General features: G+C 38.9%; 1 protein-coding gene across 4 annotated transcripts; it reads left to right on the top strand.

Annotated features, from left to right (window-relative positions):
- Positions 1-1,636: 1,636 nt before the first annotated feature.
- On the top strand, positions 1,637-16,264 carry RB195_012930 (uncharacterized protein; the record flags this gene model as incomplete). 4 transcript variants are annotated; one of them, XM_064202533.1, is made up of 31 exons in its annotated part: positions 1,637-1,688; positions 1,801-1,818; positions 2,108-2,194; positions 4,157-4,287; positions 4,343-4,435; positions 4,488-4,591; positions 4,697-4,810; positions 4,913-5,046; positions 5,170-5,276; positions 5,335-5,472; positions 5,525-5,591; positions 5,669-5,808; positions 6,161-6,317; positions 6,385-6,470; positions 6,581-6,667; positions 6,747-6,812; positions 7,638-7,774; positions 7,832-7,935; positions 9,093-9,211; positions 9,294-9,377; positions 11,515-11,663; positions 11,757-11,928; positions 12,007-12,063; positions 12,172-12,299; positions 13,857-13,928; positions 13,998-14,103; positions 14,486-14,594; positions 14,647-14,732; positions 14,793-14,851; positions 15,331-15,400; positions 16,172-16,264. In XM_064202533.1, the coding sequence occupies 31 exons, from the start codon at positions 1,637-1,639 to the stop codon at positions 16,262-16,264; spliced, it is 3,126 nt and encodes a 1,041-aa protein (XP_064058412.1). The 4 variants fall into 4 exon arrangements, with proteins under 4 accessions (XP_064058412.1, XP_064058413.1, XP_064058414.1 ...); XM_064202532.1 differs by having other exon boundaries at positions 4,494-4,591; XM_064202531.1 differs by lacking the exons at positions 1,637-1,688; positions 1,801-1,818; positions 11,515-11,663; ... (8 more) ...; positions 15,331-15,400; positions 16,172-16,264 and having other exon boundaries at positions 2,110-2,194; positions 9,294-9,419.
- Between the last annotated feature and the right edge of the window lie 1,816 nt (positions 16,265-18,080).

The following is an 18,080-nucleotide window of genomic DNA, read 5'->3' on the forward strand; positions in this document are numbered from 1 at the left end:
TGAGATCGAGGTGAGACCATTGAAAATGAAGTAATATGTGATGTTACAAAGGTCTCTCCGGGTTTCATGCCGTTTTGACCCGACAACACACAAAAGCACTTGTGACTGTGACCAGTGTAGATTTCTGCATCCGTCCAAACTTTTTTCTCGATTCATTTCATTTCACTATCAGCATTCCACAACGTTCCAGAACATTTCATAGGATCATAAAAAGTTTGTTGATGAGTATAGCCATACACAAACAGAAAATCGTCCTTCGCAAAGAGGTTGTCAAGCAGTGCAGCTATGATAGGAACTACTTAATTACAACAAGAAACCAGTTTTCTGCCCTTGTTTTGGTGACTGCCGCATTAAAGGAAGCAATGGATTGGGATACAAGTAGATCAGAGAGTTTCTCTAAACTATTATGGAAAAACAACTACGAAAAAGAGGTCAAAACTAGTCCATGAAGAAAAGGAGCTAGCGTGGAGGAAAATATTAGGCAGAGTAAACAGTTCTGAGCGATGTCTTTAGTGAGGCAAATCTGACTGTGTAAACATCATATCACGTCGGGTCATACTGTATGGCAATTTTCAAGGTGACAATGCGAGAGAAAAAAAATGAAAAAGATCGTGGTTCAATCGCAGTAAGCCGGCCCAAACGATCACCAGATCCGGATCAACGGCGAGGAAGGTTCTGCTGTGTTTGATGGGATTGAAAGGGAATCAGCGACTATCAGCTTCTCCCATCGGGGACAAACTCTCAATTCGAACCACTACTGTCAACAGCCGACCAGACTGAAGCAGGAGATCGATCAGAAGCAGCCAGAATTCGCCAATAGGAAAGGTGTTGTGTTCCATCAAGATAACGCCAGGCTGCACACATTTTAACGATGGGTCAGAAACTCCGAGAGCTTGGATGGGTGGTTCCACCGCACCCACCGTATAGTCTAGACCTGGCACCAAGCGACTGCCACCTTTTCAAGCATTTGCAAAAATTTCTTGATGCTACAAAACAGGTCTCAAGAGAGCCTCAATGGAAATTAGGTGGTCAAGTTTTCTTTTTCCCTGATAAGGACGAGGATTTCTTCAATTGCGGAATTATGAAATTTTCATCATAATAAACAAAAGTTATGGAACAAAACATATTTGGGTTAAAATGTAGGTATGGAAGGCACTCAGTGGCTCCCTTATTTCTGGAACTAAATAACTAAATCAATCGCGGCCCTAAGACCTAACTATTGGTCTTAGGGGAACTATGACATGTAAACTAAAGCTACTTAGAGAAAAAAGTAAGATAGAGCGTCCAGAAATAAAGGCGCCAATGAGTGTCCCAACTTCATTTTTCCCATGTTTGATCCGACTTAGTTAGTCCTATCTACTTTAATTTCATCGTCAAAATAAAACAAAAAAAAACGCTCAGAACTTCCTACGTCACCTGATATTATATAGGAAAATATTCGTGTTATATACGAAATATCTACGAAAATATCCGCGCGGAAAAATGAGATAAACGACGAATATCAAGAAGGCTCAAAATGCAACGTTTATAGTCAATTGACCTACTTTCAGAGCGTACCTTGATCGAGTCGGAATTAACGCAGACATTTCATGGACACATTAACGACATGTTCAATTTGTCAATTTGACGTGACCCAATGCAATATGTTCTGGAGTGCCGCGCATCAAACCGCGACGCTGCTGACGCAGGTCGGCACCGTGGCGTCTTTCTGTAAACGGGTACTACTGTTCGGTTTCTCTACGATAAGTAACCTCTGTATTCGTGTGATGGAACTTTTCTGAGATGCGGAATGACGGCGAGGCAAACAAAAGTCGTTGAGTGAGTTTATTTGTTTTTTCTATGTCATCTTTTCATTGATTTATAAAAGGGACTAGTTCTTAGCGTTTTTACACCATTCAGTTATGATTTTGATGTGTTTGGTACATTGTTTTCTATTCATCCTTCTTCAAAGTAACTTTCAAAGCTGATTTTTAGGTTATGGAGATTAAAACTAGAGAAAATTCCTGTGACATTTTGTATTCATGCATTCTGGTAGTAGCACTGACGTGGATACTAAGAAGACCTTTTTAATTCTCTTTTTTCATCACCTTTTTTTCTTTTTTTTTAGTTATGATGATGCACAATCACTTACTGGGGCCATCATCATCGCTTGCGAGCACTAGTGGACTGCAATCGACCGCTGGTCTCTCAGAAGGTTAATTTTCTTCATAGTTCGACTTCCTGTGAGGTCTTTCGTTTTGCCCTACGGATAAGGCAGAGAAAATTTAGCTCAACGCTTGAGTAGGAAATTTAAGCGGTTTATAGAAGAAAACAGCAGCTTGGAAGATTGTTTTGATGTGAAATCTTTTTTTCCTCTCTATATACAACTTTTTCGGATTGACGTCCTATCCTTGCTGCGCAGATATCCCATTGTTTACAGACATATCTCCCTATCACCCGCTACGCGCGGCATTTCCTAAAGCACCTTCGTTATTTTTTCCTCTACAGCCCTGAATTATTTTTCTGCGTCATTGTCTGTGTGGTTAGTGTATATAATACTCACTTTTCGAACTTCTCTTTGAAAAAAACTTTAAAAACTGAACTTGAGGCAGACCTTGGTTGACCAAAGCACAGTGATTGTCCTCATACTATACTGTGACGGAGAACGCCAGTTCATTATCAGATGTCGCAGAACTGTAACTCAAGGCATGTATAAGTAGATTACTGACAGCACAGTGCCGATGACCAAGTTACCTTTACTGTTGGAAACATTGTCCTTGGAAAAATTAGCCAAATGGAAGTCTCTGCACCACTCTGTATACTTATACATACAACAAAAAGAATTTCTGCTAATAAGGTTTTGAATTAAGGATTTCGTTTTCGTCGTTTTTTGAGGTCATTACACGAGATTTGATTGTTTGATGGTGGCTGAGTAGTTCTAGACTGATATTAAACTGAATCCTTTTGCTTCATGGGAAACAATTATTACTTCCTCTAAGGGGAATTTGGAAAGGCACTATTGGAGGAAGTCTGCACATAAACTAGAATTTTCTCTAAAATCCCATTTGTTTCCTGTTTAGCTTCTAGAGAAAGGATGTGTCCAAAAAACAGATTTTTTTTTTCAAATGCAAATTTCCTTTTAATGAACTTACAGATGTTGCATCAAAAATCAAAACGTTTACTGAGGATTATGATTCACTACATTTTTTGTTATATATTTTTGTCGTCATTTTTATTATAATACTTCCCCTGAACAATAAACTTTCGCTACACGAGGACTAAATCATTTGCAGTAGCTTTTATTCTGAAAATTTGTTTGTCACCCTCATCTAATCTATGATGTTTGGTAAACGATACATGCAATTGTTGAAAAGATTTGAAGATACTAAATAAAGTTAAGTGTTTGAAAATTTCTTCCTGGCTACGATCACTTTGACAACATTGACTGCCGTTGTTCGTCGATTTGCTCGAGCGGGCGCTCCTGATACTTTGTTCCGATTGCGTGCGAATATTGCGTGGTGGTTTCTCCTTTCGCGTGGGACACAAAGAGCATCAAAAATCAAGTTTTTCTTCGAATAAATTGAGCCGGACGCGTGATGCATTTCAACGACAACCGTTGGACCAGAGCCATCAGCGACTGGGTTTCACGCGATATTAGAAACACTACAGGAAGACATTGCTGACCCGATGATCGGATTTCTAGCTGCGATATCACCCTCTACCGTAGGAAATCAGTGTTTTTTTAGATTTTCCTACTAATATCTATTTTTCGGAAGCTTATGAACTCTAAAATTTGCAGTGAAAATGCCTCCGTTTTCACTGGCATGACACTCGTTAGCTGATATTCTTTTTGGATAGCAGGTTCGTATAACATTAAGAAACCACCTAATTCAAAGTTAACTCTGAGTTTTCTGCGCGAGTTTTTTGCTTATGTGGTTAGGGATGATCTTTAAATGTTTCCACATATCTACGCACTTCTGTCGGTCCTCAAATCCCTCTGTTTCTGGGTAAATGGGATTGTAACCATTCTTGAACGCCGTTTTTCTGAATGAATAAAGATGTAACCTAATTTTCCTCATAGCTTACTTCAAAATATCGCTACAGGTCAAGTATTAGTATGAGTGTTGCAACTGTAAGCATGAAGTTTGCGAAGTTAATCTTTTCATATTTGTTTTAGGGGCTTTTCTAAATCACGCTTTGAATCAGCCAAAAGAGGAACTCAAAACCCACTTTACGACAAGGGAAGGGACTTATAAGTTAATGACAATGGCTGAATACTCCCGCCCAAATAGGGTTCCTATGAATCAGGTTGTTTTTTGTATTAGTGGTCTTCTTTTTTTTTAAATCACCCGTAGTCATTCAGATGCAACCTGGAACTGCGAATGTTGCTGGTGCCCCTGTTAGAGTTTCTTTTCTCTCGTTGAATACAGGCAATAAAACGCCGTCTCCCAGAGAAGTTTGCGTATATTTTGAAAAATATACAACCTCGTGTTTTCATTTTTGTTAAGGGTCAGGAGTTCTTAGACTCGGATGAGAATTATCGCGAAGAAATGGCTACGGCTGATCGAATTTGTTTTAACGTTGGCAGAGAGCTCTACGTCTACTTGTACAAGTGAGGAAATTTTCTTCTGCAAAGTATTCTTCCTTTTTCTCCTAATATTCCCTTTTCCGTTATTTCCTATACTGTATCTACTATATATTTCGTATTTTTTTCAAGAGGTATTCACACAGCTGCGGATCTGAGTAAACCGATCGACAAACGTGTTTACAAAGGTACTTATCCAACTTGTCATCATTTCAATCAGGAAACGGCAACTACTACAAGCTGCAGGTTTTTTTTATTTTGTTATTAATTGTTTATTTCTTCTTGTTCACGTCGTGCTGACTTCAATAACATTTTGAACCCTTACTTCATTTGAATTTTATTATTTAGTTTAATCATCGGATTTTCTGCTGGGCAAGTTCAACTAATTGATCCGTTTCACAAGGAGTACCAGGCTAGTCGTCTGTACAATGAAGAACGATTCATTGACAAAACCGGTGTCACTTGCTTGCGTTGGGTCCCAGGTGTGTCTGATTTTGCAACTGTTCTTTTTCTTTCTTTTTTTTTTTGAAGATTTTCCGTTATTCTTTTGTATCATTCCAATTTCTTTCGTGTTTTGAGTTCGTGAAAAATGGCAGGTATTGTAGGTCAGCGACAGCATTTTCTAGTCTCATATTCCAGTGGATATATGTACTTGTATAACGAGGAGTTGCAGTGTCCTCTAGCGCCACCTGTCTACCAAACATTTAAACAGGTGTTTTAGGGTGTCATTTCTGTTTCTCGCTTTTGTAAATAAAATTTTTGCCACATAGGGAGACAAATATGCAGTTTACACCTGCAAAGCCAAAACCACGAGAAATCCAGTTTATCGGTGGCAAGTTGGAGAGGGAGGCATCAATCAGTTTGCTTTTTCTGGTCAGGATGCAAAGATGTTGGCTACTGTTGGACATGTAAGTATTCATAAAGTTAAATTTATCCTATGATAAAGCTACTGTTTTCAAGGATGGATATCTGCGGATTTTCAACTACCATCAGATGGAATTGCTCTCATACATGAAGTCCTATTTTGGTATGAATAGCGTTGTTGCATTTATTTACTAGCTAACTTTTATCTATTTCAAAGATTAATATTATTCTATATTGAAGGTGGACTGTTAACGCTTGCGTGGAGTCCGGATGCAAAGCTGATTGTGACCGGTGGCGAAGATGATTTACTTACAGTTTACAATATACTGGAGAAACGAGTGGTCTGTCGCGGCCAAGGTCACAAAAGTTGGATTTCACAGGTATTATTAGTTTGACATAATTGTTTCGTTCACTATCCTACGTTTGCTTCCGATCATATGTTTGTCCATGACTGACTGTCGTGCCCATGACTTTTTTGAAGAAAAGAACTGCAGCTACTGTACTTGTTATTGAAAATTTCGTGGTATCAAAAAAGGTTGTTTTTAGCATTTCGATAGCAGTTATCCGCTGGTGTATTGATTTCCATCCTAACAAGAAAACGTTTTAAAATATTTGCTTGGGAATATTTGCGCTTCTCATCTTTTCTTTTTCGTGATGATTGGAAAAATCTCCCTTTTGCGATGGTTGGGCTGAGATTTATGTGCTTTTAACACACGTATGTGTAGTTTCTAGGTGCAGTTCGATCCATTTATGTGTACTGTCGATGGCGAACATGAAATAAACGGCCTTGGTACCTTGGATATAGGTTCTGATGATGAAAAGTCTTCACGCACCGGAGGTGTTCTGCAGAACGGACAAGAAAGCAATGCTCCCACTCCGATTATAAGAGGTAGCTGGTGTATCGCTATGTGTTACTGCGTTTTAATGCACTGTAAGGGTTTACTTTGGCTTTTAAGCTAACATGAGAAGAGCTCCTTTGCAAACCTCTTCGTTTTCGAGATGTTCCTTCGCCTCTTTTGGGACTATCAACGGAGCTGGTCACGTCAGTTTTGTTCCACTATTCTGCTATTCTTACTCTTATTCTATTCTACTATTCTTATTCTTACTCTTGGGTAAAGTATCGTACTGTTTCTCAATCATGTTGTAATTCAGGCTAATGGTGGTGTATGTTACCGTATCGGTAGTGTTGGACACGATACGCAACTTTGTTTGTGGGATATCACGGAAGATATGCTGAAGGTAGTCATGTTGTCTTCAGAAGTTCTTATCAATTATTATTCATTGTGATTTGAGTACGTCTTTCCTTTGAAAAATTTAGCCCGCAAATGTGCAACGACATCGTAATTCAACAATTATCGCGCCCATGTTGGGACTGGAAGTACAGGTGCTGCTCGGTTATTAAGTCGTTCATCATTGCAAGTTGCATTATGTTATACTCCACTGACATACATAATTTTTCCTAATTTTCGTTTACGCATTTTTTTTGCTGTGCTCAATTGTGTTGTGAATCCGGCTCATATATAAATACGTAGCGTCTCGTGCGTGCGTAAATGGGGGGGGGGGAGGTGTGAAGTCCTCCGAAATGAAGAGGTTGTCACATCTGAAGCTATTGCTGTCCCCCTCCTAAAAAAAAACAATGGAACTATGGCCTGCAGATAAGGAAGTGTAGGTTACGCTAGCTCATTACGTTTTCTCATAACTGGTACTGTTTTCGACGTGTTTTTTGTTTTTTTTTTCCTTTGGTTTTTGTGTTTTCCTGGGTCATTCTCGATGCCATCCATACATAGCACAAATCTCACCGACAGCTTCGCCAGTTATGACACTTCAACTATGTGCAAAAAGTAGTGTGTGTACCAAAGTGTTCCCTTTTTTCCATTTGGTACTCCATTTCAATCCTTTCTGAAAAAGAGCAAAGAATATAAGTCAATAAAACTTTAAAAAAATCAAAATATCAAAATCCAATAGTCTTATAGAGAGCGAAATTTTCTATCGAGTGATATGTAGTACTTTTCAGTGCTTTCCATTTCCACGTCCATTTTTAAGTCTGAAAAAATAATACGAAAATGAGATATTCCTCAACCCAATGCACACCTTCATTGTTTATTTCAACATTAAATTTCAGTAGTAGTGAGTTCGTCTTCAGGAAAAAATATGTTTTCTCTATAGAAGACACAAAGGGTCCTCAATTCTTTCCACTTCCATCGTTTAGACATCGTCCAACCGTTTGGATCCACTTCGAGAAGCATCACCTGCTCAGTCCGTAGACAGTGGGAAGCCGAAGAAAAAGCGAGGATTCCATCGACGAGGTTTTACACTAGGACGACTGGGTGGATCCAACAGTGATCGGTATGTGGACTTTTTCCTACTCTATATTGTATTCCTCAGAGTTGATCAAAGTTATAGTCGTCGACTGGAATCACCTACCTCTGCAGCTTCGGCCGCTCTGGACGAAGCAAGGCTACTCGGAACGCGAGTTTGCCCGCGAATGGAGGATGTACCAGTTATTGGTGTGTTGTTGCTAAAATATTATTGTGGATTATAAAAGAATATAAACTGAAGTAAGGAGAGATTCACCTAAAAGTATGGTCATTAGTGGAGAATCTCGAGGAACGCTCTTACCAACAGCTCTTGATCTGTTGGGAAAATGTAAATGTACGCTTGACATTGACATGAGCACCAAAGTTTATTCCACGAAAGTAAGAAGAATTCTTTATTTGAAAGTAAAAATTTGAGGAGCTATTGGTGGAGTTGAACCACATATACGTTAAATTGAAGTTTAACCGAAGACTTTGTCAGCTGAATTCATGATTGTCAAACGAGAGCTTGGGTGACATTTCTGCGTATCCTATTTTACGTGTATTGCCAATGTTTTTCTATTCTATTGCTACAGTTTAGTGAAGCAGTAAATGATTTTTTTCGGATAAAACATGCGCTTCTTTGCTCAACTCTTCAGGTATCTTTAAGCGATGAATTCTTTCTTTCTTTCTTTAATTCTTTGAGCATCTATTTGATGTGCTTATTTCGAATTTCAAATGGACCCCGCTTATTGTGATGAAATGCTGTGATCAATGGATCACGGCGCGTCAACTTTCTGCAAAGCATTGAGTGCTCATTTGCAACCGACACTGACCCCTTGCATCACGATATCCTTCTAGATGAAAAAGAACTTGGCCAACTCCGTAAGGGGGACTCCGTTAAAGTTGAAAACTACTAACTAGATCTTGACACATGATATCTATCATGTGTTGGGATACACAAGTTTATATCAAAGCGCTGGAGGAAGAAGTGTGCGGCGCTGATTAGTCCTTTTTGAATGCGCCTACGTTCGTCTTTAATTTAAATCAATTGAAGTTTATGGACGCGCGTCCAGTCGATTGTATCGGTTAAGTGTTTTATTCTCCCAAACAAATTTGATACTAATTTCTCGATCCCTTAGAGATGACAAGCTCGTTTGGCTCTAGGGTGTTCCATGCTGTAACATTGTATTAAGATACACAAGTTAATTTCAGATGACTGAAAATCAGAAATAAACTATAGTTAGGAAACTTTGACTCAACATTCGGAAAAAGAACTAAGTAATTTTAGACACATGCTTTGCTATTTGCAAGGAAGCAGCTGTTTATGCATAATAAAACTTATTTCTTATGATGGTTTTCTACTTTAGAGCCATTAATATGCAAAAAGATATCACACGAACGTCTGACGGTGCTTGAATTTCGAAAGGACTGCCTTGTTACAGCTTGCCAAGAAGGTTTCATATGCACTTGGGCCCGACCGGGCAAAGTAAGATATCATTTTGTATACTCACTCAACTTCAAGACTGTATCTTCTCGATTTTAATTATTATCTCTTATTCTTTTTTAAGGCTCCAACAACTCTTGTGAAACGGGATGCCAATTCGCCAAACACCGTAAGCTCTCCTACAGGAATTCGTGATGGAGTTCCGTTGGTAGGATGGGGAAACGTCCCGAGTGCTCAAGCGCTAAGCTAGGATTTGTTATGTTGTTGGTAGTCGTCTCTTTGTATGCTCCACTGAATGACACATTTCGTTTGTCGCTAGCTGGTGAGCCACGTCATTTTCAGGGCGCACTGCGCTCATGTAGCCTTTCCAGCTGTGTTTCCTACCAAGTTGTTGCGGTAGAGATACCCGGTTTCCTTCCATTAGTGATGCTACCGTATTTGGTTTCTTACCCAATACTTCCATTATCACTCATGTACACAATTGCATACTCTCTCATATAGATGGCCTTGTGCTTTTCCTTGTTCTCCAGTGAACTTAATATCCTATCTTCGTTATGGATAATGTTCTTTGATTTGTTGCTACCAACAATTTCTCATGGCTGTTCACCAGTTTATGTTAATAATTTCTTCCGGGTATAGGAACTGCAACATTGTACAGGCATTCGCTTTCTTTCTTTTTGAATTTCTCAGTTGTCGAACACGAGCTGATTTCTTTTCGCTGATGTAGTTAGAAATGTAGATTCTTAGCTAAATTGTATATAAAGAAGAGTATTTGTCTAAATAGATATGAGAAGAATTCGTAAAAATATAAGGTTTAATCATAAAGTTTAACAAATGGACTGTTTCTATGTGTAGCTTTTCATGGACTGTTTATTCTGTATATATACATCTAATCATCCATGAGTCGTTCTCTCTTTAAAAGATGTGAACAGCTTAAAGGTAACGTGCCCACGAAATTGATGTAGTGTGGAAACCTCATGGAAAGTATGGAGTTCGGGGTGTAGATAATGAATATGAGCTTAACCCCGCTCAATTTTCCCTGGTCGTTCTGAAGAACGACATGGGAACGGCGTCTCTTCCTACAAGGCACGTCAGAACGCACTTCCTTGCACACATTACGGTTACTCTTCAACAGTTTGCAAGTGAATGCGGCGGATACACACGCGTGGCGCGTTCCGACATACCAGTCGGAGCCATTAAACAGTGCTCGAATCGAACTGCGCTTGGAGCGCAAAAAATTATCCCTGGAGCACAAAGATAAATCTTGGTATTCAGATATGGATTTCGAAAAAGCAGTGTCTTAGGTCATTTTCTTTTAAACATTAGTAGTTCCAGCCCTATATTCATTTTTTCTCTATGGCTTTAGCCGTGTTGTGATCATCTAAGAATAATACCTAGGGTTTAGGGCCCTATTGACTCAGCTATTCACTTCCAGTGATGAACTATCGATTAATGAACTATCACCTGCTTAAGTGGAAAAGTCATTTGTCACTTGAGAACGATTTTTGTGCTCCGTGTACGGATTTACGCCTAATACAGTTCGTCTAGAGCACTGTTCCCCTCTCCCCCCCTCCCCCCCCCCAAGTGGCAGTGTTACCCTTGCGCAAAGTTTAGTTCAAGGCGTTTCCAATAATCTGTTCTCTTTTCATGTTTCCTTAAAAATTAAGACTTTGAAAGGCTCAAATTCGTCCTCGTCCATCTCTGTTTCATTTGTTTAGTATCTTCTCACTTTTATTTCAGAGCAAAGGACGCGATGTTATTCCGTAGTTTCTTTTCAAAAAGCTCGCATCTTCTTCCCTTCTAAATGTTCTGTTTTCGATATAGAAATCTCGAGTTTCTCTTAATCTTCTATTCAGTTTATTTCTTCAGTTCGAATATATTTCACGTAATGCTTGAATACAAGATTGAGAAAAGCTATTTCAAAGACATGTATCGAACGTGGGTTCATCAATGCTTTTCTTTCTTGAAACAGTAGCTTCTTTTTGACCTACGAATGTCGATATCAGAAAATAATTCCTTTGGATAGGTTTTAATTACTAATATCTTCTCACGTACTTGCAAAACTTACGCAGCTATAACCTGTTCGTTCTATCCACATGAATCTTCCTTTAGCTTGTGGCAGTAAACCTAAAATGTAAAGTTTTCACTTTCATGTAATCTGTTGCACTTTGTTTATTGTCCGTTAAAATGCCTTTCACGAATAATGCGTCCCAATATGCTTCCATTTGAAATAAATCTCCTTTTTTATTTTCTCTAAGCTCTAAAAGGTGTCTTTTTTATTTCTGTTGCGCTTATATGTGTGTTCCATCCTCGTTCATTAATTTTTAGTCCTTTTTTTCCTTCAGAAGTTGATGGCACCAATGTCACTTGGAGTAAATTCTGAGATGCCTTCAGCCTGTCCAGCAACCAGCGATTTCAATGGAGAACTTAGCACAGCAGAAGCAGAAGTCTATGATCGGCAAATTCGCCTTTGGGGCATGGAAGCACAGAATAAGTGAGATGTTTGAGTGCTACAAGTGGATACTTCAACAAGAACGAAGAGAAATGAAATGCTCCTTAATATTCGTCCTTTAAACATTTTCCATAGGTTGCGTGCTGCCAATGTTCTAATCTGTGGTCTATCCGGACTAGGTGCTGAAACATCTAAAAATCTTTTGCTTTGTGGCATCCGTTCTCTAACACTCACGGACGAGAAAGCGGTTACAAAAGAAGACCTCGACGCGAATTTCTTGCTCGACAATGACTCTGTCGGGCAAAATGTAAGTCCTTGTTTTTACTCCGAATAGACCGGCGGTATGCGGTAAGATGAATATTCAAATAATTGTTGTCCCATTCAGCGCGCAAGAGCTTCTTCGTCGAAGGCACAAGCGCTGAATCCATTGGTGAAACTAGAGGTAAGCAGAAGATCTTTCATCTGTACAAAACATTTGGAGCACTTTACAAGATAACATGTGCAGTAATTTACTACCAGAATATTTGAGTGAACTGTGATTTTTTTTCAGGTGTGTGAAACAGCTGTTGCTAACATGAGCATAGACTTTGTGTCCAAGTTTACTCTCGTCGTTTTGTGTGACCAGAAATATTCTGATGTCGTACTTTGGAACGAGAGATGTCGTCAACTCAAAATTGGGTTCGTGATGCAGTTCATGTTCTTTTGCTTTCTCTGTATACTTTCTCATTGATACTTACTACTTGATGTATGGTATAAGGACAAGTGTGAAGGTGGTGTCAGCTGAAAGAACAAGGGCGGACGGAAATCTACTTAGGAATTTTATTTTTCTCGTATGCGTTTCCTTATAATGTGATGTAGGATAGTTTTGTACGAATCATCTATTTCTTTAAAAAATCGTACGAGTTCACCACCATGCACTATAAAGGCAATGTATCTCAAAACTGACGAAGTTGGGGTTTCTCTGAACAAATATAGAATTCGGAGCGAAGATTACGAGTACGAGGGTGGTCCCGCTCAGTTCAACCCTAACCGTTTTGAAAAACGATGTTTATTCGTAAGAAGCACGTGAAAACGGTACCGGTTGTGCTTGGACGCGGAACTTGCCGTTTTATATCCTTTTTTACTTTCATTTTTTTAGCTTTTTTTTATTTTTTTCTTTATTTTGTACCTCTTCATACGTTTAAGTCGTGGTGAGGCACATTTTTTCGTTAGCCTTATCACTTATTTTTCACCTCCAAGATTTAATTTTGTGGGAGTTGAGTTTCTTCCCATTTTCTCTTGTAATTGTGCACATCCTTCGTAGGCGTAATCCTAAGAAGATAATTTTCCTTAGTTTAACAGTAATACTTATAGCTCATCACTAAATGTGAGTCAGAGTCAAGCACAGTCGCGATGTGCTTGAATCTGTTCTAAATCGCAAGGCGCGATATACCCCGTGAGGACGAAGGAATCAAAAGGCTTCTTTTGTCCAGTGAGGCAATTGATTACATCCATGGAATTGACGAAACGGAATCGCGCAGAGTAGATTAGTGATGGAATTCCCCATCAAGGGAGATGTTTACACCCGTGCGAATGACAAATCTACTTTGTACGGCAATCCTGGATTTGTGAGGGATTCCTGACGTCTTCAGAACTATTCTTAAAAACTACATCTAGAAACGTACCTACAAGTGGAAAGAATCGGGAGATGTTCACGAAAGTCTCGCCTTAATGCCAATCTTCTTTAGACCATGTAAATTTCTACGCACGTTTTTAAAAAAAAATGTTTCCTTTGGATCCCTACACTAAAGGATACGGCTCTAATGTAGTGATCCAAAAGAAATTCGATTCCCCCTAACCGTCCTGAAAAACGACGTTGGAAACTTGTGCCATACCTTACCACGCGCCACCCTCGTACTCACGCCGCTTCCGTCAGCATTTTCCGTGGTATAGTGCCTTTAAACCATGGGCGGATTTTAGATCACATTCGTTTGGACAAATTTCATTGTTTGTTGAATTCAAGTAGGGGGGGGGAGTGTCGCCACTGAAATTTCGAGTGTATATTTCCGGTTGTTTACTCTGAAGTTTCCAATTCCAACGTTTTTTCTTAATAAGAACAAAAATTCACATCTGTTGCGTAGGAATTCATTTTTGTCAGCTAGAAATCACATTTATTATGCTCACTTAGAGCATTGGGAGCATTTACAGTATCTTATTTAAAGTACTAGAAACATGCTACTCTAGTAGTAATTTCAGCTTCATCGCTTGTAGCGTGTTCGGATGGATGGGTTTTTCATTCTTCGACTTTAACGACCATTTCTTTCTCTGGTGAGTTTTTCAATTCAGTTCGATGTTAACAGTTTGAGATGATCTTCTGTTTAATTGCGCAAAATTTAGTCCTGCTGATAAAGAGCCGGATACAATGTGTGACGGAGATTGTGATGGTTCTTCTAGCGTCCCCAAAGCGATTGATCTTGATGCTGAGAATGTTTTTGAAAAGAAGGTACGATGTTTAATTGGTCGAACTGTAGCGTAATTCTTCTGCTGGAATTGCAACACAGTTAATGTTGTTGAATGCTTTTGTGTAATAGTTACTGATAATAACAAATAAGTTAGTATAATAGTGAGGTGCCATGTTTTAAATCTTATGCGATTAATAGTCCATAGTAGTAGTCATCCTGTGGATAATGAAAAACGCCGCGTAAATGGGAATAAAAGAAATTCCCGAACAACTTAATTCTTTTAACATCTTGCATAAGACAAGTCAATCTATAGAGGTTTCTGAGTTAAAAATAATCAAAATTAAGCAGTTTTACATGAAATGTTCAAGTGAGGAATGGAATCATCATCCTGACTGAGATTTATTACTTTCTGGTTCTTTTCAGAAGTTCCAGTATCCTTCCATAGAAGAAGCTTTCAATGTTGATTGGTCTAAAAAACAGTTGATACGCAAAAGCCGAAGGCTTATTCCATGCAGCTACTTTCCCCTTAAAGGTGAACTTCACAATTATATAATGTTAACTTCAAGGTTAAAAGAGCATTTTAGCAATGCTCCGAGCTCAGAAAGAGGAGAAATTAGGCACCGATGAGAATGCGAACATGAAGGTACTCGCGGAGATATGGGCGGAAGAGGTACGTGATGCATACTTTCCTGCCCTGCTTATTTTTTTATCCTAAAGCTCCTCCTTGCAGGTACTGAATGCAACTCATGAAATCGAAAAACAAACTGTGCAAGCTGAGGACTTTGATTAGTAAGTTTAATGAGTTTATGTGTGTTTATCTACTGCGTAGTACATGTAAGTTAAGTTCAAACAGAGGAAACTACCTCGAATAGGTAAAAAGTAAATTATGCACCCAAACATTTGAGGGGAGAGCTCAAACGTTCGCCTTTTTTTTCTATCACTGTAACCAGTGAACTTGTTCAGCCTGTGGAGTGGTCTAGTGTGTGAATTACGTAAGATAATTTTGAAGGAAAAATCGGGCTTTCACCAAGCAAAATTTTGTCAAAACAAAACTACGGACATACCAAGTAAATCTTACATATTTGGAAAAAAAAGTAGGAGCATTTAGAACATAGTTCATTTAACGAGGGAAATAATTTGTTCGTAAACCTTCTAAATTTCTTACAAAGGTATTTGCTATATTACATTATATATTGTTTCGATGAATTGCTCTGCAAGGGATATTTTTGCTTGTTTTTGAGAGATTTGCACTTCAATTACATTTTCAGCTTTTTTGGGCCGCAGTTGTCCCCAGTTTGTGCGATTGTAGGTGGTCTGGCTGGACAAGAAGCAATCAAAGTAAGTTTCTTCATCCATAATCGCGCTTTTTATCTACGATCCTAAGATAGAATTGCATTACATAAAGAATTCTATGGTAACCCATTAGGGTTCATTGCTAACGCTTGCGAGAACGAGGGTGATAACGTAGTTGTGTTTTTAACACCACAATTTACGTGAAAAATACAATCCGATTTTATGGAACTAGAAAGAAGTTTACGTAGTTCATTATGGAACAAAATTGTGAATTACTTTTCGAGAATAATGGATCTAAGTTAGTCGAAAATTCATCCACTGCTTTAGAAACCCTGTCATTTAATGTAGTTCTTCTTCAATTTTCTTAAAATTTCGACAAAAAGAAGTGTTCTGTTAGGAAACTACACAACAACAGGAATTTCACCCCACCATAACATTGACATTCTTGTGCAGTAGAGTTGAAGTGAATGAAATACTATACAGAAAAATTGGCAACGTTTCAAAGTCCAATTCACGCTTATTCGAGATGTCCTCTCGTTCTGTTTCATCGTTGACGTTATCTGAGTAATCATATGAATCTTCTAGACAACGTACTGTTGGTGCTCCAGAAGTAGTTACTTTCGCTTTATCTCCTCGTTAAGTAGCAACAGTAGCGAAAACTTTGCTTCTTTATACTTTTTTTCTTAATAAAACAAAGGATTTTTCTCTGATTGCGAAAAGAAATCCATTCTTGTCCTTCTTGTGAATTCGATTCGTAGTCTTCGTACAATTTTATCGGATCGATTGTAAGGGTTTATTTATTAAATTTGCTTTCAGGCTTTATCTGAAAATGAGCGTCCTCTCAGGAATATTTTCATATACTCTGCTCTCGACACGACTGGTACTATGTGCCAATTTCCACCCCCGTGATGAAGGAGAGTGTAGTTACACTGTCATCATTTTGTTGTTACTGACTTGATATCCTGTATGTCTCCCGCAAAATCCAAAATATGAATTTTCTTATTTGTAGTTGTTGTTTTAGATCTCGCCCAAATGTACCTGTTTCTCCAACTCGGTTGTCATTTTATTTTTGGAGGTTGTTTTCGTTACAAATAAAAGTTGTACTAAAGTTTATTTCACATTGCAAACAATCATCTTCACATTTTGCTCGTCTACATAACCATAGTAAGTCACCTCTCTTCAGCTATAGGAGGTAGTAAAAGTGAGGATGTGTCACTTTCATAAAAGGCGCGTGGAGAGCGCGTGGAAAAAAGGTGCTAAAATTTCAGCAAAAAAGTGGGTAATATCAAAATATTGTATTATAAGTAGTTCTATTACGGTATAAGAACACAACAAAGCAAAAAAAAAGGCGTAACAAATTTTCGGGATTCCTTCCATCGGTTTCGATACATTTGCGAAAGCGTTTTCTAGAGTTCTTCTAGTTTTCGTTCTCTAGAGTTGTCCACGGCGGCTTTTGTCCCAATTGCGCTTTATTGCCAGAGTTTTTCCAGTTTTTTTTATTCCAAAGTCTCAGCAATTTGCAGCATTGTTCTGACGATAGTTTTGTTCCGGGATCGGCTGCACTATGAAGTCCATTGGGTTCAAGTAGTACTAGTTCGGTAGCCAATGCTGTGTTCCAAAATCGTGGAGAAATCATATGCACGTAAATGATTGCAACACGTTCTTTGCTTTCTTTGACAGTGAAACTAAAAATTAACAAAAAGTGACACAGAAGCACTATTATACACAAATTAATCCGAATGAGTTCAAAAACCAACAGGAATGTCCCACTAATAGGTTCCGCATTAAGAATAAGTTATTCGATTATTAAGTTATTAACCTATCGAGTGGTGACAGCTTTCACAAACTCCTCAGCGCCGAACAACTGCTGTGCGGCCGGCCGCACAACCTGTGCAGCCGGCCGCACACCTTGTGCAGCCGGCCGTGCATGGATGGCCGTGGTAAGGCAGTAGTGGGTAGGGGGTACATCGCGCGCACTCTGTGCAGTCGGCCGCACACTCTGTGCGGTCGGCCGCACAGCCCGCGCAGCAGGCCGCACATAACTTTCTGTGTCATAAAACAGAAACAAGAAAAAACAAAACCAAATTTCGCCTTACTTTTATACAGCAAGATAGGCCCTTTATAGCACATTGTGTGATAGGTTGACGGGCTATTCTCCTGATACAGAACGTTAGAAATCCTCACGGTAGGTCCTTTTCCCTAACACAGAAAGTTACAGTGGAAGAGCGGTTACCAGGATTTGGGTGACCAACTTAAAGGCATACTTATTCCATGCAACGATCTCAAAAATGATATTTTGATATTCTTTGATCACGCATACAGTCAAGCATTGAACCTATGAAATATCTTTAAAAAGAAGTAAATAGATGTTAAATAAGTCAAAAAAGCATTACAATCCACCGACAAAGTAAGGTATTGATTCGATTCAGGAAGGAATCGACGATTCCAATTTGCTCCTCACTTATTTTATGTTAACTTCAAGTTGTTTAGAACCAAAATAGTCTTTTAAAGGCATCACCCCACGAATCTGGAGTGGTACGGATTTCCGGTGGGTTATTCGTATACAGGATCGTAGATTATGGAGAGAAGGGTGATTCCGTCCATTTCTTCCTAATTGTCGTAAAAAAAACGGCCCAGAAGATACGGTTTCAGGCGTTCTGGCGCACTATTTTCTACAAAGACTTCGATTGGAGCGCGTCAGCCGTGTGCATGCGCCGCATCTTCC

The sequence above is a fragment of the Necator americanus genome, chromosome V, assembly GCF_031761385.1.
Source record: "Necator americanus strain Aroian chromosome V, whole genome shotgun sequence".
In the NCBI taxonomy this organism is placed as follows: Eukaryota; Metazoa; Nematoda; class Chromadorea; order Rhabditida; family Ancylostomatidae; genus Necator; species Necator americanus.